The sequence below is a fragment of the Pimephales promelas genome, chromosome 2, assembly GCF_988280905.1.
Source record: "Pimephales promelas chromosome 2, fPimPro1.hap1.1, whole genome shotgun sequence".
NCBI lineage: Eukaryota > Metazoa > Chordata > Actinopteri > Cypriniformes > Leuciscidae > Pimephales > Pimephales promelas.
In genome coordinates, this window is record NC_142770.1 from 31421478 (window position 1) to 31447585 (window position 26108).

The 26108-nt window shown below is 40.0% G+C and overlaps 1 protein-coding gene and 1 pseudogene across 2 annotated transcripts in view; both read right to left on the minus strand.

The window, feature by feature from the left end:
• The window catches only part of LOC148997182 (prostaglandin F2 receptor negative regulator-like), an 84235-nt gene that overhangs the window by 22054 nt on the left and 36073 nt on the right, over positions 1-26108 (minus strand). Inside the window, exons 3-4 of one of the 2 annotated variants that reach the window (XM_089121986.1) lie at positions 16123-16542; positions 12524-12665 (exon numbers count right to left, since the gene is read on the minus strand). In XM_089121986.1, the coding sequence (XP_088978112.1) occupies positions 12524-12665; positions 16123-16542 (562 nt within the window). The remainder of the gene's footprint in view (positions 1-12523; positions 12666-16122; positions 16543-26108) is intronic. The other variant, XM_089121994.1, reaches the window with a different exon arrangement.
• Positions 22986-26107, minus strand: LOC148997184 (uncharacterized; annotated as a pseudogene).

Consider the following 26108-nt stretch of genomic DNA (forward strand, 5'->3'; position numbering starts at 1 on the left):
GTCTCGATGCAGGGCAACCTTTCTTGGTCGAACCGAAACAGACAAATAACTGCTCTGATCTCTGCCACAGAGCAGCTCTGTGAATGCAGGCATCCAAAGCGCTAACGGTACATAACAGATTGAGATTTTCCTGATCTGGGGTATTGGCTGCCTATTAAACATCGTATAAATTTTAAAATGTTGCTGATTACTTATAAAGCACTAAATGGTTTAGCTCCGCAGTACCTGAGCAAGCTCTTAACGCATTATAGTCCTTCACGTCTATTGCGCTCCAGCCAGTTGATAATACCTAGAATATCAAAATCGACTGCTGGTGGTAGATCCTTTTACTATTTAGCACCAAAACTCTGGAAAAATCTTCCTAACATTGTCCGGGAAGCAGACACAATCTGTCAGTTCAAATCTAGACTGAAAACACATCTCTTTGGCCTAGCATACACATAACACACTATCGACTTCAGCCGGAACTGGGAACACGTCCCGTAAATCCTGATGTACATCAAAAGAAGGTACATCAAAAGAAGGATGGCGTCTAAGCTAATGTCAGTTTCTCTGTTTATCCCGAGGGACCCTCCATGGTGGACCTGCGCCTGGACCCATCCCGACTCATCCTTAAGTGCCGCCCTCATCGACACGACAGCCGTTGGCACTGATCCTCAACATCTCGTCTCCAAACCGGCATGATTACTTCGACTTCCAAACAGATGGAAATGGACAATTTCTCTTAAAGGGGGGGTTGACTGCTTTTTTTCTTTGCATGATTGTATTTATGGGGTGCAATATAACATGTATTCGTGCTTTTTCTTTTTTAAGTCTTATTTTTCATAAACTTCACATTTATTGTCAGCCGCGCTCTCCTCTGTCCCCTGAACGAGCGGTCGACTTCCTGATTCTATGAAAACACTCCCTCAGAAACACGTAGTGGGCTCAGATTGGTTAGTTTGGGCCGGTGTGTTGTGATTGGCTAAACTGTCGCTCACGTTGTCCGAAAGGTTAACGCCCATTACCTTTACGGGCGAAACATGTATGTCATGAGCTCCGGTCCAGATGTAAATATGTGTCGAACTGCAGTATCAGTTTGAGGCAGAATCAGACCGAGAAAGCCGCGATGAAGAGAGTCAAACAGAACCTCACCACACACGGCTCTTACTAAACGTTTCTGAATGACAATTTGCTACATTTTTTAACTTTATACATGTTTGTTTTACACAATAGCAACTGACTGGCAACAATAGCAACTGACTGGCTACTAATGTACTCAAACACCGTTGGCATGTTTACGTTCTTGATCAAATCGAAAATAACGCCATAAAGCATATATACATGAAAAATACGTTTAAAACATTAGTACTTATAGAAAATTCAGGTCCATAATGTTTTTACGCGTTTGTCGTAGACACAAAAAGCATAGGCTATGCTAACTAGTAGTGGCTATAAAGCCAGCGCTGGCATTTGAAAAAAATAAAACACAAGGCTACGTCAGAAATTATACATGCAAATACATTTAAAATGATGAAGTCTTAGCCTACTTACATATTGTGGCCCAACAACTGCTGCCTCTTGTTTTAAAGTCGGAACTGCTTCATGTTTTAGTAACAGTTTCTTGTTGAATCCGGTGTTGAACTCATGGAGATTCTGGAAGCTGTCTTCCGTAAAATGTGCAGCACAGAGAGCTAGATTACCATAGTCATTTTCAGGAACATAATCAAACATAAATTGTATCCATTGTTGAGGAAGTATAGCGTCCATGGGAAGCCCGAAACACAGAAGACCTGACAGCTGCGTGAACAACACACTGGATGAGTCGATGTGCCTCAGAAATATGCGCATGCCATTTTCTGCATATTCCGGAGGGAGGGTTGATGCAAATGTGTGGGTTAGTGACGTACCGTAACCCAGCTGTAGTCCCAATTGAGTCGTTTTTGTAGGCAATATACTTCCTGATTTTTAAAAGACGATATCTCTGCTTATAACGATAACATTACACACTATTTAAAATTAAAAAAGTGAAATCGCAGTCAACCCCCCCTTTAATGTTTCAATCCAATTTGTTTTGTAATCACTGTTCCTTCGTTGGCCAGAGGAGAACTGGCCCCCGACTGAGCCTGGGTTCAGGTTTTTTCTCCATTCAATTGCCTGATGGAATTTTGGTTCCTTGCCACTGTTGCCTTGCTTTTGGCTTGCTTAGTTGGGGACATTTAATATTCAACAATATTATTGATCCGTGTTGTATTATTTTAATGTTATCACTGTGAAGCTGCTTTGATACAATCTGTATTGTAAAAAGCGCTATATAAATAAATGTGACTTGACTTGACTTAAACGGGGGAGGACAAAAAGCCTACAGCACAATATCATCCATCCCATTTGTGGGGACCTTAGGAATGTAAAAATGCCTTCACCATACCAGGTGCAAATTCCAAACATGAAGGAGCCACCAACAGGGCTTGCAGATTTCCAGTTCTCTTGGTAGAAGAAATAGCCGGAAGAAATAAAGTTTTTAGTGTAAGGAACTTCTCTGAAACCTCTTTGATTGGCTCTAAGGGAGCCAATGCCAGACCCTCAAGTACAATGGCCAAATTCCAAGCCGGTGCTCTAGAGTGCAATGCAGGCCTCAATGTATCACGAAGAAAACAAGTGATAAGAGGATCTCTCCCAAGAGAAGAAGCCCCCAGAGGGGAGCAATAGGCAGATATAGCCGTTACGTCCACCTTTAAGGTGGAGGGAGATAATCCAACAGAGAAACAGTTTTGTAGGAAATCAAGAACTGTATCAACCGGGCAGTTAACAGGATTAAAAAAACGTTCTCCACACCATTTAGAGAACAGTTTCCATTTCAAAGAATATAGTTTTCTCGTGGAAAGAGCTCTGGCTTGAAGGATGGTCTCAACGACCTCAGTCGAGAGTTTCCTCAACTCAGAGCGAGGGTGAAATATCATGCCCCCTGCTTGGGAAAGTAAGTCCCTCTTGATAGGAATCTCCATAGGAGACTAGGTCTGAGAACCACACTTTGGCTAGCCAGTGCGGGGCTAGTAATAATAGATGAGCCCCTTCCTGAAAAACCCTTTCCAGAACTCCCGGGAGCATTGATATCAGGCTGAAAGCGTACAGGTTCAGGTTCCGAGAGGAGCTAGATATGCTTGGGAGAACCAAAGTGGACAATGGGTTGTATCGTAAGATGCAAAAAAATCGACCCGGGCTTGAATGAAGTTCTCCCATAGGACCTCCACCACCTCGGGGTGAAGTCTCTATCCCCCAGGCCTCAGCCCCTGTCTTGACAGTAGGGGTGTGCAAAGCAGCCGGTATTTGTATCTGTATTTGTATTTGTTCAGGGGGGAAAAGTATTTGTATTTGTATTCGAGTAAAATTCAAAATAGGCATAAAATCTTTAATTTACTTTATAGTGTATGGATTCTTTAATTATATCCATTATAATAATTATGGATATGCAATATTGGTTGATGTTTTTCTATAAATCCAGCAATGAACATGTAACAAGAAAAGTAATTGAAAAGAAAATAACAGTCAGCCATTACCTCATGAACCATGGTTAAACCAACAACTAATGAAATAAAATTGTGAACATTATGAACACCACGGTGGAGGACGCTGAACAGACAGAATAAGTTATGGATAATGTATAGCGAGGAGGTTGATTATGAGCCCGACAAGAAGCCCGAAGCCCAAATAAATCAACAATTTGACTCAAAATATGGATATAAAAAGGAGTTTATTGATTTAAAAAAAATGATTGTATCGCTTCCGCTAAAAAAAGAAAAATAGTCCGTTCTGTCTCTACGTTTAGAATCCATGGCAACGCTCTGTTTTTCATGGCAACGGTGTGTTCTACTTATAAGCAGCGGCCTGTTATAATAACAGACCGCATTCTACATTAGAATTCAACCAAGCCATATAAGAAACAAATAATTACCGTTACCGAGCTAACAGAGCTACGTAAACAGAGCGAACATGAGAGCACCCGTCTGCAGACGTCAATAATGGAATATACTCCAGATCAAACTCCGCTTCCCGAAAGTTATAAACTGCCTCCGGAACTTAGTTAAGGTACAAACATCTATTCAACAAAAATAGTGATGCAGTTAAGTGTTTTTTCGCTCAGCCGAGCCCTCTCTGTTGCTGTGTGGAGCAGCCTGTGTCAGTCACCTCTTCCTGAACGTCACTCACTCAACTCGCGCACTGCGGTCTGAGGAACGCAGCTTTTTGATATAAAGTATTTCTTGTTCCCGAATACAAATATTTTTTTAAGTATTTGTTCGGAATAAGTATTCATAAAAAAACACATTATTTGTGCCTTTCTGAATACCGTATTCGGATTCGGCTCCACCCCTACTTGACAGGATATTTGCTTCTACATTCAGACACCCTGGAATATATACTGCCCTGAGTGACAGTAATTTCGGATCTGATGAGCCAACTTGCATAATAATCGGGACCTCAGACCCCCCTGATGGTTGATGGTTGATCGGAACCTCAGACCCCCCTGATGGTTAATGTAAGAGACCACCAATGTGTTGTCCGTGTGGACAAGCACATGACGGCCTTTCAGGTCTGGTAGGAAGTATTTGAGAGCCGGAAATAGTGCCATCATCTCTAGTTGATTTAAATGGCAAGATAGCTGATGGTCCTGCCAGAGACATGTTTCCAAGCGACACTCGTGACTCATGACCATCCCCCAGCCTGTAAGGAAAGCATTCGCTGATAGCGTAATGCTTTGACAAGTAGCCCCCAAAACTGGGCCCTGGGCAAGGAACCAAGATTTCTTCCACATGACCAAGGCACTTAGGCATTGCCGCTTGACCTTGATCGTGCAAAACGGATTTCCCCTCGGAGAAAACCCCTTGGTTCTGAGCCACCACTGCAGAGGTCTCATGTACTGAAGGCATTGGACGCAGCTGCCATCAGCCCCAACAGTCTCTGAAGCTTTTTTACAGTGAGTGACTTGCCTAGTTTTACATTCTTTACGGCAGTGAGAATCGCAGAAATACATTCAGGAGAAAAACGTGCCTGCATTGTGGTTGAATCCCACACCACCCCAAGAAAGGTGGTCCTCTGTGCTGGGAGGAGCACACTCTTCTTGGTGTTTAGCCGCATCCCCAATTTATTTATGTGAGACAGAACGACATCTTGATACCGAACTGCCAACTGATTGGTCTGAGCTAGAATCAACCAGTTGTCAATATAATTTAATACACGAATGCCCTGGAGTGTCAGAGGAACCAGCACTGCATCCATGCATTTTGTAAAGACCTAGGCCAAACGGATTTTGATAAACCTAGGCCAAACGGATGGACCCAATATTGGTATGCTTCGCCCCCGAAAGCAAACCTCAGGAACTTCCTGTGATGAGGATGTATGGATTCTCTTGGTCGGCGTTACGTCACTAATCATGTGACCTGCATAGCAACCAGTGTTGTATAAAGTAGAAGTAGAAGTAGAAAAAAAGTAGAAGTCCTGCCATGTGTTTATTCCAGCCATGAACTGATCGACAGTTGATTAGGGCTGATTTCTGTCTCCTGACTGAAAAACTGCTAATAAGCAAATCCAGGTGATTGGAACAAAATACTGAGGCGGACTTTTACTTTCTGAACCTGGACTTTACTCCTCTGAAGAGAACAGAAAAGGAGAATGAAATCACCTGAAGAGAAGACATTAAATCTGAAGATCTCAGCAGAGGAGGATTGAACAACTCCACAAACAGCATTACCAGCTTCACTTATTACTAACCAGACTGACTTTATTTCTGTCAGACTTCTACAGAAGATTTCATTGAGAATTAACAGAGGTTTACTCTGTGTTTCATTTGAAGTCACCATACCATCAGAATCTCTGAAGGAGAAAATCGTAATTGGTTACCATTATAGAGATCAGTGTAGAGATCAGAGATCAGTCTTTAGTTGGGCTCTTGAGCCTTACATTAACTTTAGGTTTTGTTTGACTGTTGTATCTGAGTTAAAACAGTCAGATGAACAAAGAAAAAAACATACAAACTAATAGTTTTGGTTATATTGTGACAATCGTCATTTGAATTTAGTATTTGTGATTTATTTTGTTGGTTACAGCATAACTGAGATTCTGCATAAATATCCAGAATTTATAATTTAAAGGATTTCTTAAAAGTTGTAAAAAAAAAAAAAAAATCTTTATTGAAGGCACACACACAGACCTCAAGATTCAGTCAATGCTTCTCAACAACGGTGACGAGTAGAATATTCAATTAGGAAAAGTAATTTACATAGACAATTCAGATCATAATTTATTCATGCCGCAATGCATGATGGGAGCCATTAATGACTTGTGATTGGTGGCAACAAGGATTATGTGGTCACCACGGTTGAGATTCACAGGCTGATTATTGATGTCCGTGTTTCTAAATAAATGCATTTGAAAGTGATTTGATCAGAATAATTTATATTATATATTTTGGAATGTCAGAAAAATATTGGTAATCATATGCTTTATAATCATTAAAATGCTGCTATCAAGTTAGACCAAATTATATGAAAAGTTTCATTTTATACATCACAGCATTATTATGCCAAAACATCCTACACTGACAGATCACAGATGTTTTTGTTCATTTGACTGTTATAAATTAATAACAGCAGTCAAACAAAGTTTAAGTGAAAGTAAAAGTGTCAAGAGCCCAACTAAAGCAAACACTGATCTCCATAACGGTGACTTACAATTTGTGATTTTCTCCTTCAGTGATTCTGCTTGTGATCATCAGGTGTCTTCAATAATGCTCAATCACTAAATTAGTCACTTAACTATCTCATTAACTTTAACACTCTTGAGGGTTAATTCAACACTCGTATTGTCCATCTGAAAGCAGGTGAAGGTGATTTACTACTAATCAAGGAACCGGCTTCACTGATTAGACGTGCATAACAATATTGTGCTATACATCGCTCAGCCCTAGTCACAGGTTTTGTTTTTTTGTAAATAATTTGTCAAAATAATTATTATATTCAAATACCACAGTGAATCAGGCTTTTTCATGATGATTATAAAACCATCACCAGGTAATGTTCATCACCTGATTCCATTGAACTTTTTTTACTGTAAATGTGTTTGACAAACACACTGTCACAGCAGACAGAAGAGATCAAATATATTATAAGAGTAAAGAGCCTGGCTAATGGAAACACTAATCACTGTTATGGTGACTTATGAAACTGAGATAAACCTCTGTTAATTCACAATAAAATCTTCTGTAGAAGTCTGACAGAAATAAAGGCATTCTGGTTAGTAATAAGTGAAGTTGGTAATGCTGTTTGTGGAGTTGTTTAATCCTCCTCTGCTGAGATCTTCAGATTTAATGTCTTCTCTTCAGGTGATTTCATTCTCCTTTTCTGTTCTCTTCAGAGGAGTAAAGTCCAGGTTCAGAAAGTAAAAGTCCGCCTCAGTATTTTGGTCCAATCACCTGGATTTGCTTATTAGCAGTTTTTCAGTCAGGAGACAGAAATCAGCTGAAATGAACTGTCAATCCGTTCATGGCTAAAAGTAAGACATGGCAGAATTTCTACTTTCTACTTCTACTTTATACAACACTGATAGCAACCATCCACGAAGAGTAAAACAAACCGAAGTCAATGCCCGAGGCAAATCAAAAAGGTATCTATTCACAGAAGTTTTGCTGTGGATTATGTCAGTTATGGATACTCACGGATAGGGGTACACCCCCAGGTGTGTTAATTTAACACTGGAGTTTTTGCTGTGTACGAAGTGTGTAATTAACTGACGAGCTGAGCCATATCGCATTAAATATCGCTGGTGATATGTCCTCAATTTTAATGCGATTTGGCTCAGCTTGTCAGTGATCTACGGCTCTTTGTACTAGGGCTGGGCGATATATCGCATGATATTGTTATGCGCATCTAATCAGTAAAGCCGGTTCCTTGATTAGCAGTAAATCACCTTCACCTGCTTTCAGATGGACGATATGAGTGTTAAATTAACCCCCAAGAGTGTTAAAGTTAATGAGATAATTAAGTGATTAATTTAGTGATGATTGAGCATTATTGAAGACACCTGATGATCACAAGCAGAATCGCTGAAGGACAAAATCACAAATTGTAAGCCACCGTTATGGAGATCAGTGTCTGCTTTAGTTGGGCTCTTGACACTTATAGATACAGTCGGTTGGTCTGGGAACGCCCCCGGGAACGCCCCGTCACGTGGTGTGAATTTTGCCCGTGGGGGAAAACATTGCCTTGGCGCTCATTGAAATACATTGAATTGACAATCATGCCGAAGAGTTGCTGTGTCGTTTTCTGTACCACCAATAAACTAACAAATTATAAATTGAAGTTCTACAGCCTTTCTTACATACATACAGAACCGGATAGGAGGACAAAATGGCAAAATTAATCATATCTTATTAGATTACTGTGTGAGTAGAGGTCCCTGTGTGATAGTAGTAGATGTTTAACATCCCTTACGGAAAAGAACTATAGTAATCCTATGGCTATTAGTATTCTATAGTAGTGTATAATACTTCTATGATGTTCTTTAATACCTCTATACTTCTAGGCTATGTCCCAAAATACTATAGTATTCATATAGGAATATTAACGTTACTACAATATTTTGTCCTAAAATACTACAAGTTTCCTTTAGTTGTTTTTCATAAGGGATGTCTCAGTCACATTAGCGTTATTAGCTGAAGGTTATCAGACTGCAGTCTGTGAGAATTTGGATAACTGTCAGCAAAGTCCCTCTGCAACTTCGTAGCTACTACTGATCACCGTTTTACAAAAGGATTAATAGTTTTGAGTGAAGCATACGTACAATTGGTAAGTGACATGGTTTTATGGACTTATAGTAACTTACACGCAAGTTGATTGAGTAATAGGCTTGTGTTGCAGCTTCCGCGATGTCTTACCTGGAGATTCAACCAGATAACAATAGTCTGGAAACGACACCTCCGGCCATTTGGTGGGTCATTGACCCAGTTTTTAATTAAATAAGGGCAATCATAACCTATTACAGTTCATTTTGCAATGTACCGTTGTCGGTCGGCAGGCAAAAATGACTCGCAATATGACATATTTTGTCATTCAAATACATAGGATGACCATGCTGCTTTCCCCCACGCCGACCACGCCCCCCAACTATGACGCGTTGCCGACTGTATGTATACTTACACTTTAAATTTTGTTTGTTTGCTGCTATTGATTTATAGCAGGCAAATAAGAAATCTGTGATCTGATAGGGCATTATTATGTTTTGACATAATCATGCTTGCTCTATAAAATTAAATCTATTCAGGTGATTTGCTTTCATTTTTTAGCAACAGTTTTGTGGTTGAATTGCATATCTGTATTTTTCTTAACCTCCTAAGACCCGAGTTTTAGGTGGAAAAGTCCAGGGGTCAGAAAGTAAAAGTACTGCCACATTTTTATTCCACCCACAGCAAAAACTCCAGTGTTAAATTAACTTTTCTGGGAGTCTCTTTGGATCCAGACTCAAGAGTGTTAAAGTTAATGAGATGATTAAGTGATTAATTGAGTGATGATTGAGCATTATTGAAGACACCTAAAGCAGAATCACTGAAGGAGAATGTCACATTTTTAAAGTCACCATTATGGAGATCAGTGTCTGCTTTAGTTGGGCTCTTGACTTTTAAATCATTAACTGTTGATGTTGTTTGGCTGCTGTACATGAGTTATAACAGCCAGATGAACAACAAGGAAAGCTGATGCGCTGAGGTTGGTTATGTTTTGACTAATCATCATTTGTCAGGAAACTCATTTGCAGAGTTTAACCTTTTTGATTACACAGTATAACATTTTCAAAAATGTAAATATTATCCAAAAGATTTCTTAAAAGCTGTTCTATTCTAAATACTTTATGGGCACACAGACATCAAGAATCAGCCAGTGATTCTCAACAATGGTGACAATTATAAAGCATGTTGCAGTTCATTCTGGGTGCCACCAATCAAAACTCATTCATGGCTCCCATCATGCATTGCGGTATGAATAAATAATGATCTGAATTGTCTTAGTAATTTCCTTTCCCTATTTTAATATTCTGCTTGTAACCATTGTTGAGATTCATACACTGAATCTTGATGTCTGTGCGTGCCTAAAAGAAAGATTTTTATTTTTCAGAACAACGTTTAAGATATCATTTGGTTTATTTTGAAAAATCTGGATCTAATGTTATAAAATCACAGTGATGCTGTTATGATCATTGTACTTTTAAATCAGAGAGTAGGCTTTAAATGAGTTTAATGATTCAGATCTAATGATGATTGTCCTAACATGATCTTCAACATCTGATCTGATCTCTTTGTTCATCCAGCTGTTAAAACAGCTAAACAAAATCTTTAGTAAATCATTTAAAGGTCACCTGCCCAACTAAAGCAAACACTGATCACCATAACGGTGACTAAAAATATAGATTTTCTCCTTCAGTGATTCTGCTAGTTAACATCAGGTGTTTTCAATAATATCCCAATCATCACTCAATTATTCACTTAATTATCTCATTAACTTTAACACTCTTGAGTCTGGATCCAAAGAAACTCCCAGTAAAGTTCATTTAACACTGGAGTTTTTGCTGTGGGTGGAATAAACTTATGGCAGGACTTTTACTTTCTGACCCCTGGACACACAACCAATAATGTGATGTCCACGTTTGTGGACAACCAGGTCTTAGGAGGTTAAACTTAAAATTTGTAATATATATTCTGATCAAATCACTCTAATCTTTATTTAGAAACACAGAGATCAATAATCAGCCTGTGTATCTCAATTGTGGTGACAAAATTAATCCTTGTTGCCACCAATCACAACTCATTAATGGCTCCCATCATGCATTGCGGTATGAATAAATTATGATCTGAATTGTCTATGCAATTTACTTTTCCTACTTGAATATTCTACTCGTCACCGTTGTTGAGAAGCATTGACTGAATCTTGAGGTCTGTGTGTGCCTAAAGGAAAGGTTTGTTTGTTTGTTTTTTAACAACTTTTGAGAAATCCATTATATTATATTTAACATTCTGGACATTTATGCAGAATCTCAGTTATACACTAACCAACCAAATAAATTATAGTCATAAATATCAAATAATGAATGTCATTATATGACCAACATCATTGTATAATTGTTTATATTTGTTCATCTGACAGATATAACTCAGATGCAACAGCAAATTAAAATAAAAATATATATTATAAGGGTCAAGAGCCCAACTAAAGCAAACACTGATCTCCATAACGGTGGCTTACAATTTTTGATTTTTTTCCTTGTGATTCTGCTTTAGGTGTCTTCAATAATGCTCAATCATCACTCATTTAATCACTTAATTATCTCATTAACTTTAACACTCTTGAGTGTGGACTTATACACTCCCAGGTGTGTTAATTTAACACGGGAGATTTTGTCATGACGAAGAGCCGTAGTTACCTGACCAGCTGAGCCATATCGCATTAAATATCGCTGGCGATATGTCCTCGATATTAACGCGATATGGCTCAGCTTGTCAGTGATCTACGGCTCTTTGTAGTAAATGCCACTCCATCTGAAAGCAGGTGAAGGAGATTTACTACTAATCAAGGAACCGGCTTTACTGATTAGATGCGCATAACAATATCGTGCGATATATCGCCCAGCCCTACACTTTGCTTGTTTTTTCTCTTTGTAATATATACATTGTGTGATTTGACAGACATTAAATGGACAAGGACAGTATACAGAGAGCGCTTGCTGAAGGCACAGAAGCTGTCGCAGACTGTATTCGGGGGTGCTTTATAGCTTCCTGGTCTATGACGTCAACTACCTATTACGTTTCGCACTTCTATTGGACTGATTATGTTGATTATGTGGACTGAGCATTCCCACTGCGTCTGAATGCAGCTCGAGTTCCCTTGAAAGGGAACTTCTCAGTTTCAAACATATCGTTGTAAATGTACCCTTAAATGTGCAAACAAGATAATCGACAAGATACACCTGAACTCAAATCAATTAGTTATTAACCATAGTGACAAACAGGGACAGAATGGAGAACTGACCTAATGGGCTCTATGCACGGCGGTATTTCCGGTGAAGCATTAGGGATGCTCGATAACTTGCGCCGATCATAGAGTCCAATGCAATACCGAGAATTTATATTGAATTTTATACTCCATGGTTATACTAATGAAACGTTAGTCACAAAAACAGATAAAACAGACACCCCACATTGTGTTTATGCTTCTTTTTAAAATTATATTAAATAAACATAACTATATATAAAATTACATCTAAACGTATGTACGTTTCATTTCAAAGACGGGAGGACAGTAAATTTTGAAGACTCTGCCATAATCCCGTTTTCCTCGGTTTTCCTCCGCTTTAATCTACACAACTGGAAATGGACGAGCATCCTTGCGTCAAATGCGGAACTTATGCGTGCATATAGCCCATTAGCAGACAAGAGGATGAACATAAACTCAAACATGAACTGAACAAAAAACATCAAAACATAGACTGAAAGCACGCCAACACTTACTTGTTGCCTTCCTCTTGTTGCGTGCGTGGCAGCGACAGACACAGATGACACAGATGATGAAGAGAACCAGCAGGGAACTCGCTCTTCCCGTCAGGATCACCAGCATCCACCGGAAGTCCAGACCAAACAGCAACTTCTTCTTCTCAAGTCACATAATGATCAAAACAAAGAAAACTTTTCATCACCACTATTTATAATTTGATATGACTTTAAAGAGGCTACATGCGTTTTCCTGAAATTTAGACTCGCGACTGACACCTGTGGTCAAAAAACAGAACTGCTCTTCCTTTCTGCTCGCTCTCGCAGCGCGCACTCGTACGTGCACACTTCACAAGTCATCTGCTGCAAGGAGGTCAACATTATGTTTACATAGGTAAGAACAGTTAAATACATATATTGTTTGAGATAAGTGTTCTGTTTGCGAGTGTAGGCTACTTGCTGACTAGCAGTGGTGGGCTGGCAGAGTGATCTGAGGGTTTTCACCGACGTCACGTTCTGGGCGGTAACCCGGATGAGCGGCCATTATGGAGGCACTCGGATGTAAACAACAGCATCGACTGCACTGTTAATGTACAACTGAACTAGGGCTGGGCGATATATCGCACAATATTGTTATGCGCATCTAATCAGTAAAGCCGGTTCCTTGATTAGCAGTAAATCACCTTCACCTGCTTTCAGATGGACGATATGAGTGTTAAATTAACCCTCAAGAGTGTTAAAGTTAATGAGATAATTAAGTGATTAATTTAGTGATGATTGAGCATTATTGAAGACACCTGATGATCACAAGCAGAATCACTGAAGGAGAAATTCACAAATTATAAGTCACCGTTATGGAGATCAGTGTTTGCTTTAGTTGGGCTCTTGACACTTTTACTTTCACTTTAAATTTTGTTTGTCTGCTGCTATTGATTTATAGCAGCCAAATAAGACATCTGTGATCTGTTTAGACATAATCATGCTTGATCTGAAAAATGAATACTATTTGGGTGATTTGCTTTAATTTATTAGCAACAGTTTTGTGGTTGAATTGGACATCTGTATTTTTCTTAAACTTAAAATTTTTAATATATATTCTGATCAAATCGCTCTCATCTTTATTTAGAAACACAGAGATCATAATCAGCCTATGTATCTCAATTGTGGTGACAAAATTAATCCTTGTTGCCACCAATCACAACTCATTAATGGCTCCCATCATGCATTGCGGTTTGAATAAATTATGATCTGAATAATCAAGGAACCAGCTTTACTGATTAGATGCGCATAACAATATCGTGCGATATATCGCCCAGCCCTAGTCTGTGTAATTTACTTTTCCTACTTGAATATTCTACTCGTCACCGTTGTTGAGAAGCATTGACTGAATCTTGAGGTCTGTGTGTGCCCAATGGAAAGGTTTTTTTTTTTTTAAAACAACTTTTGAGAAATCAGTCTATTATATTTAACATTCTGGACATTTCTGCAGAATCTCAGTTATACACTAACCAACAGAATAAATTATAGTCATAAATATCAAATGATGAAAGTCATTATATGACCAACATCAGTTCATTATTGTTTATTTTTGATCATCTGACAGATATAACTCAGATGCAAAAGCAAATTACAATATAAAATATATATTATAAGGGTCAAGAGCCCAACTAAAGCAAACACTGATCTCCATAATGGTGGCTTAAAATTTTAGACTTTTTTTCTTCTGATTCTGCTTTAGGTGTCTTCAATAATGCTCAATCATCACTCATTTAATCACTTAATTATCTCATTAACACTCTTGAGTGTGGACTCATATACACTCCAGGTGTGTTAGTTTAACACGGGAGATTTTGTCATGACGAAGAGCCGTAGTTCACTGACCAGCTGAGCCATATCGCATTAAATATCGATATTGATATGTCCTCGATATTAACGCGATTTGGCTCAGCTTGTCAGTGATCTACGACTCTTTGTAGTGAATGCCGCTCCATCTGAAAGCAGGTGAAGGTGATTTACTGCTAATCAAGGAACCGGCTTTACTGATTAGATGCGCATAACAATATTGTGCGATATATCGCCCAGCCCTACTTGTAAGCATTTGACTATTTTTTTTTTTTACACATCATATTTATGGTTAGAGTTAACTTACTACATTAGCCTAAATCCATGGTTCTGTTAGGCTGATTTGTGGACAGAAAAAGCCTTCTAAGTGTTTCTCCTGGTTTCCATGTCAGCGCTGTTTGATCTGATATGGTTTATCACAGAACTCTGCGCCGAATTGGAGTGTTTCTTACTGGATCTCGTGTTATTAATTCTGAGGCGAATTCAATGGATTTATTTACTGGATCTCCTAGTAACAGTAGTTGCGTGAGCGAGATCGGCCCGCGACTGGCAAGTTCGGGGCTTTATTTTACTGTCAATGGTTCGGATCGCTGCTGCTGCTCCACGGTCCTAATCATATAGCCTACGAGTGGCGTATTTTCGTTCCACTTTCATTTTGTTTGCATTCGCTGCTAGGTAACGACTAACAGTCGATAGATCGCTGATTGCTCAGACGCACGTCAGGTTGTGATATTTGTCTCCGTCTCCTTCCCATGGACGTTTACGCACGCTATTCTTGTCACGGATTCATTGACGCGCCCCTTCCACGCTTTACCATGCGTTTAACGTGTGGCAAATTTACTGGTCGCTCATGTTTGACTGGATGTAAAATTCAGTCGCACACTCTCATTTCTGACTCTCACTCTATTTCTGACGTCACAAACCACATTGTAACCAATCAGATCAACGTGTGATCGACAACCAGTGGATCTCTGAGTGGAGGCGGGGCTCATTTGCATATTCATAGACCGAGCATACTGAATGAGACAAGGGTGTCGAGTTACAGTCAAAATATTTTAAGACATTAAGAAAAAAAAAAAACATTTAAATATTGTCACTTTGGTGATCAAAGAGGAGTTTTAAAGGGATAAGTTATGAACTACAGGTGGACTTTAAGGACCAAGGCCACTTAATTTTTTTTTGCTATTTCTTTCTGGAAATGTTGTCACATCTTTATCTCAAGTCATCAAAAATGGAGAACAAATCATATTTCATAATAGCACTGCACATTACTCATATGGCATAATACCAGCTTCATTTTAAAGCATAATCTCACAATCATGTCAAGGATCAGGACTAAGGCTGGGTCTCGTAACAAAATGTTATGACAAAATACCGATACCTTGAACAAAATATTCGATACGATACCTTGAACCGATACCGGTACCTGAACGATACCTTTTTCGATACCAATTTTATGTAACCAGTTTTAATAATATAACCTAAATTTGTATTTTATTTTTCAGTTTGTTGACTATTTCACACTCATATTTCGAGTATGTAAAAAAGCACCAATGCTAAAGTTTAACCACTTAGGTACCGAAATTTGGTACCGAAAAACAAGAGATCTTTCGATACTTGGTAGTACCGAGACAATACAGTCGGTACCTAAAAAGTACCGAACTCGGTACCCAGCCCTATTCAGGATTCATCAGCTTCCCAATGTTTCACTGATCAATTCCCATGATCGCAGTCACAATATCCAGTACAGCCTGAGAAGAGAGAGAGCCGGGACTCACCTGTGGGCGTAACCACGACCTTCCCCATGTCCTCGGACTTCTCCAGGATCTTCCTCCATCTTCTTCCCTCTTCCCCCTGCCTCACCCACTCCTGGGCCGCACACACGTACTGCCCTTGGTCTGACGGCTTCGCTCTCTTCAGGACTAGTCCGTAAAACCCCCCTCCTCGAAAGTCCAAGCGCAGCCCCCCGTCTGTGTAGCGCTGCGTGTAGTTGCTGCCGACACTGATCTTATCATCCGGCCCGAAGGTCAGGATGTCCTCGAGCGGGCCGGTGCCGCCTCTCCTGAGGGACCAGGACACGGAGAGGAAGTTGTGCTCTGTGAAGCCTCGCGTCACGTTGCACTGAAGCTCCAGGGGTTCTCCCTCGGACACCGCGGACTTGGGGATGGCGGGAGAAACCTTCAGACTGTCCCCGATCACTGGACACAACAGAGGACACTTTAACATGTGCATTGTGGGATATACAGGGATATACAGGAGGATCTGTTACAGAAATGCAATATCATATACACAACTGTGTGTTAAAGCTGCAGTAGGGAGTTTTGAGAAAACGTTGACTTAGTCTGAAAATTTGCTCTCTGCTCTGCTGTGCTACAGCCCTCCCTCCACAGCTCGTCCCCCACAGCAGAGCCGGTCGTGAACAGTAAACAGGGCCACCAATGACGGTGGATAAACAGTTATGGCACATTCACTGATAGGGACTAAACGTCAACAATATGCTTTACATTGACTATGGCCTGCCCATACTTTGACTACAAACTTGGTCCTCAAATCCTTATGTATTTTGCAATACATGTAACTTTATGTTGTACTCTTTCTATAAGTTATAAATAGCTAGTAAGATAACGTTAATATATAATGTCGATATATAATGCTAGATAAGTTGTGCTAGTACATTATTTCAGCAACATGTCAAGCCAGTGAATTAGCAGGTTTCAATTGTTGCTTAGCAGCAGACATTTGATCAACATGTTTGCGGCTACAATGAGCTGACAAATTAGACAAGATTGTTTATCGTCATCGGCCTTTTCCCCTTTACCTCTCTGTTTTATGAGCAGGTGTCCCTCGAGAATTGGCAGTTTAGGGTACTTCTCCGTCATAAGCACAACTGCAGCTCGCCGAGCAATCTTGAGTTTGAACGACGGTACGCGCTCGCGCTGTGCAAGGGAGGGGTGTGATCAGCGCGTACACGAGTGTGATTGACACTGCTAAGACACTCCTCCTGGCTCTGATTGGGTTGTCTCTGACGGGAGCGTTGTGTTTCTGCAAATGGCAATAGGACCACTGGGAGGAGCCAGAGGAGCTTGATTTTTTCACAGATTATCTGTCTCATATTCTACTGTCAGGACATAATGACAGTTTTAACAAATATGTAAAAAATATTTTTTATAAAAGTTACTTACCCCAGCTTTAAAGGGTTAGTTCACCCAAAAATGAAAATTCTGTCAGTATTTACTCACCCTCATGTTGTTCCAACCCCGTAAGACCTTCGTTCATCTTCGCAACACAAATTAAGATATTTAAGATATTAAGATCGCTCCTGCATACAGTCCATAGGCTTCTTGAGGGAATGACACTTGCTGGCCTCCAAAAGTCATTAAAGACATTGTTAAAATAGTCCAAGTGACTACAGGGGCTCAATCTTAAGTTTATCAAACGACGAGAATACTTTTGTGCGCAAAAATAAACAAAAATAACGACTTTATTTCAACTATTCACTTCCTTCTCTATGGGCCTGTAGTCAGTTAACGTAGTGTGATTGCATAGAGCTAAGTCACACGTAGGCTCACTATTGGCTGACGCTGGTCATGTGTGTGTGATGCGTGTGACGTACAATAACAGAAGCTTACGCTATTAAACTAGTAACCTGACTCGAGGCAGAGGGAGAAATAAACGAATAGTTGAAATAAAGTTGTTATTTTTGTTTGTTTTTGCGCACAAAAGTGTTCTCGTCGTTTGATAAAGTTAAGATTGAGCCCCTGTAGTCACTTGGACTATTTTAACGAAGTCTTTAATTACTTTTCGGGGACAGCAAGTGTCATTCCCTCAAGAAGCCTATGGACTAGTATGCAGGAGCGATCTTAATATCTTAAATATCTTAATTTGTGTTCCGAAGATGAACGAAGGTCTTACGGGGTTGGAACAACATGAGGGTGAGTAAATACTGACAGAATTTTCATTTTTGGGTGAACTAACCCTTTAAGTAGTGTATGAAGACCTCACTTAATGAACCGTTATGTGTTTATTAGCTTAGAACGAGCCATTTCTCTCTACACACACACCGCGAATCGCCTTACATAGACATGTTTCTACGGTGGCCCTAAAGGGACAAACGTGTTTCGTCACTAATGTTGTTTTTCAAGTCAGTGAATAAAACACTGACACAATGATGAACACATTACAATAATAGTCGGAATAACATTTTTTACTGAATTATGGAAACCTAATTTCTTAATTTATCTTTGTAAAGAAACCTCAACTGGCGACTCTCTGCTGTCTCAGACGACATCACTTCCTGTCAGCCACCGTAACTTCTGTTGGGTGCAATTCACAACCTCACCACTAGATGCGCTAGAAATTACACACTGCAGCTTTAAAGCAGGCGGGGGAGGAGATGTGTGGTTCTACAGGTGAACTGTGTGATTTCCACGTCACCAGACCTGTCTTCCATTGTTGGGACAAACAGATAATCACACCCCAATCTCAAAATGTTATTTTCAACCCGGTCTGGCTCTTCAAAATTGTAATTTTGTTGCAGAAATAGCACACTTCACCAGTAACAAGACAGCTGGAATCAGCACTAATACAATATTACTGGGATATGATGAAGAAAAAACATACATTACACTGTTTCTTGATCATCAGATCATCATATTAGAGTGATTTGTGAAGGATCATGTGACACCGAAGACTGGAGTAATGATGCTGGACTTTGATCACAGGAGTAAATTACACTTTGCTATATAGAAAACAGATGATTTACACTGGAATAATAGTTTATAGTTTTACTCTTTACTCCATATTTGGTCAAATAAATGCAAACTTTCAACTCCTTTCAGGCCAAAACAAATATCTTCAAGAAAATTATTATTAGGGCTGGGTAATAAATATCGATTTCTCGATATTAATCGATTCTCATTTTTACAAACCGATATCGATTCTTAAATCTCAAGAATCGATTAGTGTATCGTGCAGGGTTCTCAAGTCTCACGCATTGGCCGTGAGACACACGCATTTCGACCGGTTCACACGCTCACACGCCACACTGTGTATTTCTCACCCTGAAAAGGCAATGCCAACCAAGTTGTCCTGGCTGAAAGCTTTCTAACGTTGTATACGAGGCGCAGGCAAACAAAGTGAAGTTTCCTGCCGCCAACGCGTATCTCCGCCAGATTGCGTTCGTTACTAGGCAACATATACGCGCGCTGCGTGCACCACTGATCTATACATGACATGTCATTCAGTAGCGCGAACACACGGAAATGGACGGAACATCCTCGGCCACCGTACGTTCGTTACTAGGTAACCAACAACATCGCGCGAACACATGTGTCGTGATAGAGAAGAAGGTAAGATGGAAGAAGCTCGTCTAACATTTTTAGGCTAGAACATTAAATTTATATAGCCCATCGTACATTATTATTGATGCAGTCAAAAACTCTACAACTACTTTGCAACCAGGCTCAGTTTGGCTATCTTACGTTATCTGAAACTAAGAGAAATGTTAGTGGGTATGGAAAGGAATGAAGATTTACTCATTTTATTTTAAATTAGATTATACTGTAATATTCTAGTTACATTAAGGATGTATTACAGCAGATTGCTCTGGGTAATATTTAATCATTGTCATAATGTTGCATTTGTATTTTTCAAAGATGTCAGGAAAAAAGCAGAAAGATATTTTGTCATTTTGGGCACCAAAGGGTAAGCCCCCTAAAAAGATTGCCAGATTAGAGGAGGAGACAGTAGAAGAGGTGGTGCACTCTAATCTGTCCATTTGTTCTCAATGTCCCACCACACAATAAATCATTTGTCTAGATAGAAGACGCATTCAAAAATCAAAATGCAATTTTTAAAGATTTGTTTGAAACTGTTTGGAGCAATTTGTTATATTTTTGGTTAGCTATATTTGTAATACTGCATTAAAGAGTATATTTGATGTGATGAATTGCTCTGTCATTTATCAGATTTACTAATTGTTATCATTTCAATTTGTTCTGGTTAATTATGAACAATGGGTAAAATTGGGGGCGGGGATGGGTGGGCGGGGCTTCATTATGGCTCCTCCCCTAACCGCATGTGATCTCACTCCAAGCTTTTGCTCAAACTTGAGAACCCTGGTATCGTGGCTGCGCGCATCCAACAAATCGCAATAATCTTTGTCCTTTGTTACTATTGATATGAAATTTTCAAATTACGTCCATTTTCTTTAGAAATTCAAAAACATAAATAACATTTTGGCGCTGTGGCGTGAGATCGCTCTGGCGCAGCTCCAGAGAAGCAGCAGCGCTGATCTCTCTTTCGGCTTAATAATACCAGTTACAGCGCCAAAAAAACATGATGAGCATCTGAAAGTGTGTTAAAAGATTACAGCTTATCGAATCCGTATCATGTCACATTGATTCGCTCAATCTGCTTTTCAACCGTGGAAAGACGTCAATTAAACAGCTTGTAATCAATGTCATGTATCGTCATATTTACCTCAGAAAACCCACATAAACTCGTTAGTCCAGACTCGTTAGTGTTCTTCAATATTTAATGCATATTTGAATAAATCTGGCAAGTTTTTATGACAGCCACCATTTAAATGTTTATATTTCATATAATCTTCTTATTATAAAAATAAATAAAAGTGTAATTTAAGTGTTTGTATAGCTACAAAACAGTTTATTATTACCTTCATATTAGGCTAATGAAGCCTATAGGCTACAAATAGACTATATATATAGACCATAGTTTAGAGCATTTAAGAGATTTGATTCCCTTGAGAAAAATTGCCATTTATTGTAACTGATACCCAAAATAATCGATATTGAATCGAATCGTAATTGAAATCGAATCGAATTGCAAGCTTGTGAATCGAAATCGAATCGAATTGTGAAATTTGTCTCAATACCCAGCCCTAATTATTATCATAAATATAAAATGTATTGTGTTTTTTTCTGAAACAAAGACTTTCATTCTGAAGCTCCTAAAATCATGATCACATGAAGAACAGAAGGGACATTTCAGTCGCTTGTTTCCTCACACTTTCGACTCAAGTTGATCTAGTTCTGAACTGTGGTTAGAACAGGCTAAACAAGCCAGTTAGCGCTTGACCCTTGACCTCTCTCACGCTCTGTGTCTGTCAGTGTCAGTCTCTTTCGGTTAAAGTTTTAGGGAAATTCCTGATGGTGACGGCGTCCTTAACGCTTTTTCTCAATCTCTAAATCTACAAATGAAAGGGATTGTTCACTTCGATGGGAACATGATGTCATTAACTGACCCAGAAACCCTTCAGATAATGCAGGATCAGTGAGATCTATAATCAGTAATCGGCACACAAGCCTATCAAGTGTCTTCGGGATGCAGAAGTCAATACGGACTACTTTTACTGTACTCGTACAGAGTCAAACTGATGTTTTAGAAAAGAAAAGAACAGCACATGGGTTTAGAGGCTCTAAAGTGAGCGAGTAAATAAAGATTTGTTGTATTTTATGTTGGGTGAACGGTCTTTAAGAATAAAAAAAGACTTTATCCCTGCGCTGATATTTTTCTTAGTCGGTGCGGATGAGTTCACTTTGTCCATCTCATCTATAGAGAAGCGTCAGACCTCCACAGACTTTCACTCTGAACAAAGAACAAGTCTTTGTATTTGTGTGACACTTCAAGCCTCGCAGCGAATCACATTCCTTTGCACTTCTAGTTTAAACATGTAAATGGACTGTATCTGATACACAGGATCAACATCAGCAAACTGCACAGGAATCAACTTCATCTGCTCATTTATCTTCAGATCTCTTTATGAATTTGAATAACATTGACAAAACTTAGTTCATGAGATCAAATGAAACTGGTTTAACACAAATCTAATGGAATTTACAGTATAATCTCAAATATCAGTAATCTCAAATTGTGCGATTCGTTGAGATCAACCCTATGAACGATTACGCCGTTCATGGTGAACCGGTCTGCTCGGGTAGGCTAGGTTTTATATAGTCACACTGTGTTGAGGAAGTGCTGTGTCGTCCAGTCGTTCGTCTCGCACTGATAGTTCACACGGTTGTATCCAGTTAAAGTCTTCAGTATAACTGTACACACACACACGTCCTCTGTCAGCTCGTGTCTTTCTGTGTCAAATCTGCTCTGATTCATCAAGGAAACGCCAGAATAACTTTGATATTGTTAGTAATATTTCAAGATGAACACTTACTGAAGCAGCTTCACTTATCATCCTTTATTAGAAAAATCATGAATGTCAAATATGACCATCAGGAAGGTGTATTTGTTCATCCCTCAATCATCATTATACGCTTTAAATCTACAAAGAGCTTTGATCAAAACTAAGCATTTTAAATATCATCTTACAAAGGCTTATTATTGGCAGATATAGTTATATTTGGTTTTATGTCAGTATCTGCTGTACTGTTATAAAGATCTCATTGATTTGTGTTACAAGTATCTGGGGCTGAACGTTTCCAAAACATCCTAGAACATTTTCAAAGACTCTGGAAAGTTTGCAATCAGACGTACATCTCACTTTTTGTCCAGATAAATCAGGTAAATCAATGTCTGCCCAAAATTGCATGTTTTTGCTCAGTTTGGGCCTCTAAATAAAACTGAGCCGTTTTATCCCCTCTGAATATGACACATAAAAGCCTGATGTATAACTATGATAACCAAAAAAACACATGCAAATTTTTTTTCGTCTAAAGGGTTCAATAAAGTGCTCCACCGGGAAAAGGAAAAACAGCATTTCTCTGTCAGGACGGGGATACGGGGCTGAAGTAGGAGAAGCCTGCTTTCTACTTTCATCAACAAGTTTGGTTTGTGTCAGCCGGTTAGGATAGACCTCTGCTGTTTAATTTACATGCATTAGATAATTTCTTAGTTTCTCTGATCACTGGACCTATAAGGGCTTGTTCGTGCCAACACAGACTTCTCGAGCACATGCAGCTGATATAACGGTTAAATATATAACTCAACTTAACTATAACAAATAAAGACACGCAAGTTTTGAATAACTTAAAACACAGAATCTAAATGACCCGTTGCGATACTAATATTCACCCGGTTCACAGATGCACAGGATTTGGCAGTATGGCCACTTCTGAGTTATTAACTGATAATCTCCAAATGCCAAAATAGCAGTCAATATACAAGCGTATCAATTTCCTCTTTGTATATTCTAAAGTCGTTGCAACATTTTTATTATAAATAAATGATTTCAGCTTGGTCTGGCAGATGGAGCGGGACTGTTGAAGTCGTACTTCCAGATGGAGCAGAATATGAATAAATGGACCTGCTTTTCTAGTCTCACACAAGCTTACAAGGGGCTTTTGCACCGGGTAGTTTTAGGAACTCAGTTATATGAACTCGCCACCAGGGGGATTCCCAGAGAAACAATAGTTTATTTTACAACTTTTTCCTGGTCGCACCTCCAGTATGAACTCGTAAGACACGCTTGTCGTGACTCACATTCTCTGTTCATTAGTTATGATCTGTTTAACAGTCCTGTTTAATACATTATTAGATAGTAGACAGTGATGAAAGGGTATTAGTGTATGCCGTGTGGTTGATGTCTAGTGTCGCTGAGCAGCAATACATAATCATGTTTCTCTCGGTCCCTCAAAGTTGCGTTGGATTTTCTCCTCAGCGTAGAGTTTAAGAGCTCCAGCTATCACCATTTTACATGTTCATAGAGTTAGATTCTGGAGTAAATATACAGGCTATAATCTGTGTGTTTACACGGCTTTATTAAAAACGGCGGGTACTGGTGTTTGACGTGCGTTCGGCCATCAGCGAACACTAACGTCACTGTATTTCCTATAGCGCTGGTTTAGACCGACTCTGAAGAAGGAGTTAATCAGTTCCTCCAAAAGAGTTTCACGAACTAAAATCGTTCCTGAGGAGCGTACATGCCAAAAAACGGGAACTTCCGAAAATAGTCCTAGGTACTATGATGCGCAACACCCATAAAGCCAGTGGTGTATGGTAAAGCGTCTGGTAAAGCGTCTGGTGTATGGTAAAGCATCTGGTAAAACGTCTGGTAAAGCGTCTGGTAAAGCGTCTGGTAAAGAAGCGTCTGGTAAATGGTAAAGCGTCTGGTAAATGGTAAATCGTCTTGTAAAGCGTCTTGTAAAGCGTCTGGTAAAGCGTCTGGTAAAGCGACTGCTAAAGCGTCTGGTAAAGCGACTGCTAAAGCGTCAGGTAAAGCGACTGGTAAAGCGTCAGGTAAAGCGTCTAGTAAAGCGTCTGGTAAAGCGACTGCTAAAGCGTCTGGTAAAGCAACTGCTAAAGCGTCAGGTAAAGCGACTGGTAAAGCGTCAGGTAAAGCGTCTGGTAAAGCGACTGCTAAAGCGTCAGGTAAAGCGTCAGGTAAATCGTCTTGTAAAGCGTCTGGTAAAGCGTCTGGTAAAGCGACTGCTAAAGCGTCTGGTAAAGCATCAGGTAAAGCGTCAGGTAAAGCGTCTGGTAAAGCGCCTGCTAAAGCGTCTGGTAAAGCGTCTGGTAAAGCGTCTGGTAAAGCGTCTGGTAAAGCGTCTGGTAAAGCGTCTGCTAAAGCGTCTGGTAAAGCGTCCAGGTAAAGCGTCTGGTAAACTGTCTGGTAAAGCGTCTGGTAAAGCGTCTGGTAAAGCGTCAGGTAAAGCGTCTGGTAAAGCGTCTGGTAAAGCGTCTGGTAAAGCGACTGCTAAAGCGTCTGGTAAAGCGACTGCTAAAGCGTCAGGTAAAGTGTCTGGTAAAGCATCAGGTAAAGCGTCAGGTAAAGCGTCTGGTAAAGCGCCTGCTAAAGCGTCTGGTAAAGCGTCTGGTAAAGCGTCTGCTAAAGCGTCTGGTAAAGCGTCCAAGTAAAGCGTCTGGTAAACTGTCTGGTAAAGCGTCTGGTTAAGCGTCTGGTTAAGCGTCTGGTAAAGCGTCTGGTAAAGCGTCAGGTAAAGCGACTGCTAAAGCGTCTGGTAAAGCGTCCAGGTAAAGCGTCTGGTTAAGCGTCTGGTAAAGCGTCTGGTAAAGCGTCTGGTAAAGCGTCTGGTAAAGCGTCTGGTAAAGCGTCAGGTAAAGCGACTGCTAAAGCGTCTGGTAAAGCGACTGCTAAAGCGTCAGGTAAAGTGTCTGGTAAAGCATCAGGTAAAGCGTCAGGTAAAGCGTCTGGTAAAGCGCCTGCTAAAGCGTCTGGTAAAGCGTCTGGTAAAGCGTCTGCTAAAGCGTCTGGTAAAGCGTCCAAGTAAAGCGTCTGGTAAACTGTCTGGTAAAGCGTCTGGTTAAGCGTCTGGTTAAGCGTCTGGTAAAGCGTCTGGTAAAGCGTCAGGTAAAGCGACTGCTAAAGCGTCTGGTAAAGCGACTGCTAAAGCGTCAGGTAAAGTGTCTGGTAAAGCATCAGGTAAAGCGTCAGGTAAAGCGTCTGGTAAAGCGTCTGCTAAAGCATCTGCTAAAGCGTCTGGTAAAGCGTCTGCTAAAGCGTCTGGTAAAGCGTCTGGTAAAGCGTCCAGGTAAAGCGTCTGGTAAAGCGTCAGGTAAAGCGTCTGGTAAAGCGTCTGGTAAAGCATCCAGGTAAAGCGTCTGGTAAAGGGTCCAGGTAAAGCGTCAAGTAAAGCGTCTGGTAAAGCGTCTGGTAAAGCGTCTGGTAAACTGTCTGGTAAAGCGTCTGGTAAAGCGTCAGGTAAAGCGACTGCTAAAGCGTCATGTAAAGCGTCTGGTAAATGGTAAATCGTCTTGTAAAGAGTCTTGTAAAGCGTCTGGTAAAGCGTCTGGTAAAGCGTCTGGTAAACTGTCTGGTAAAGCGTCTGCC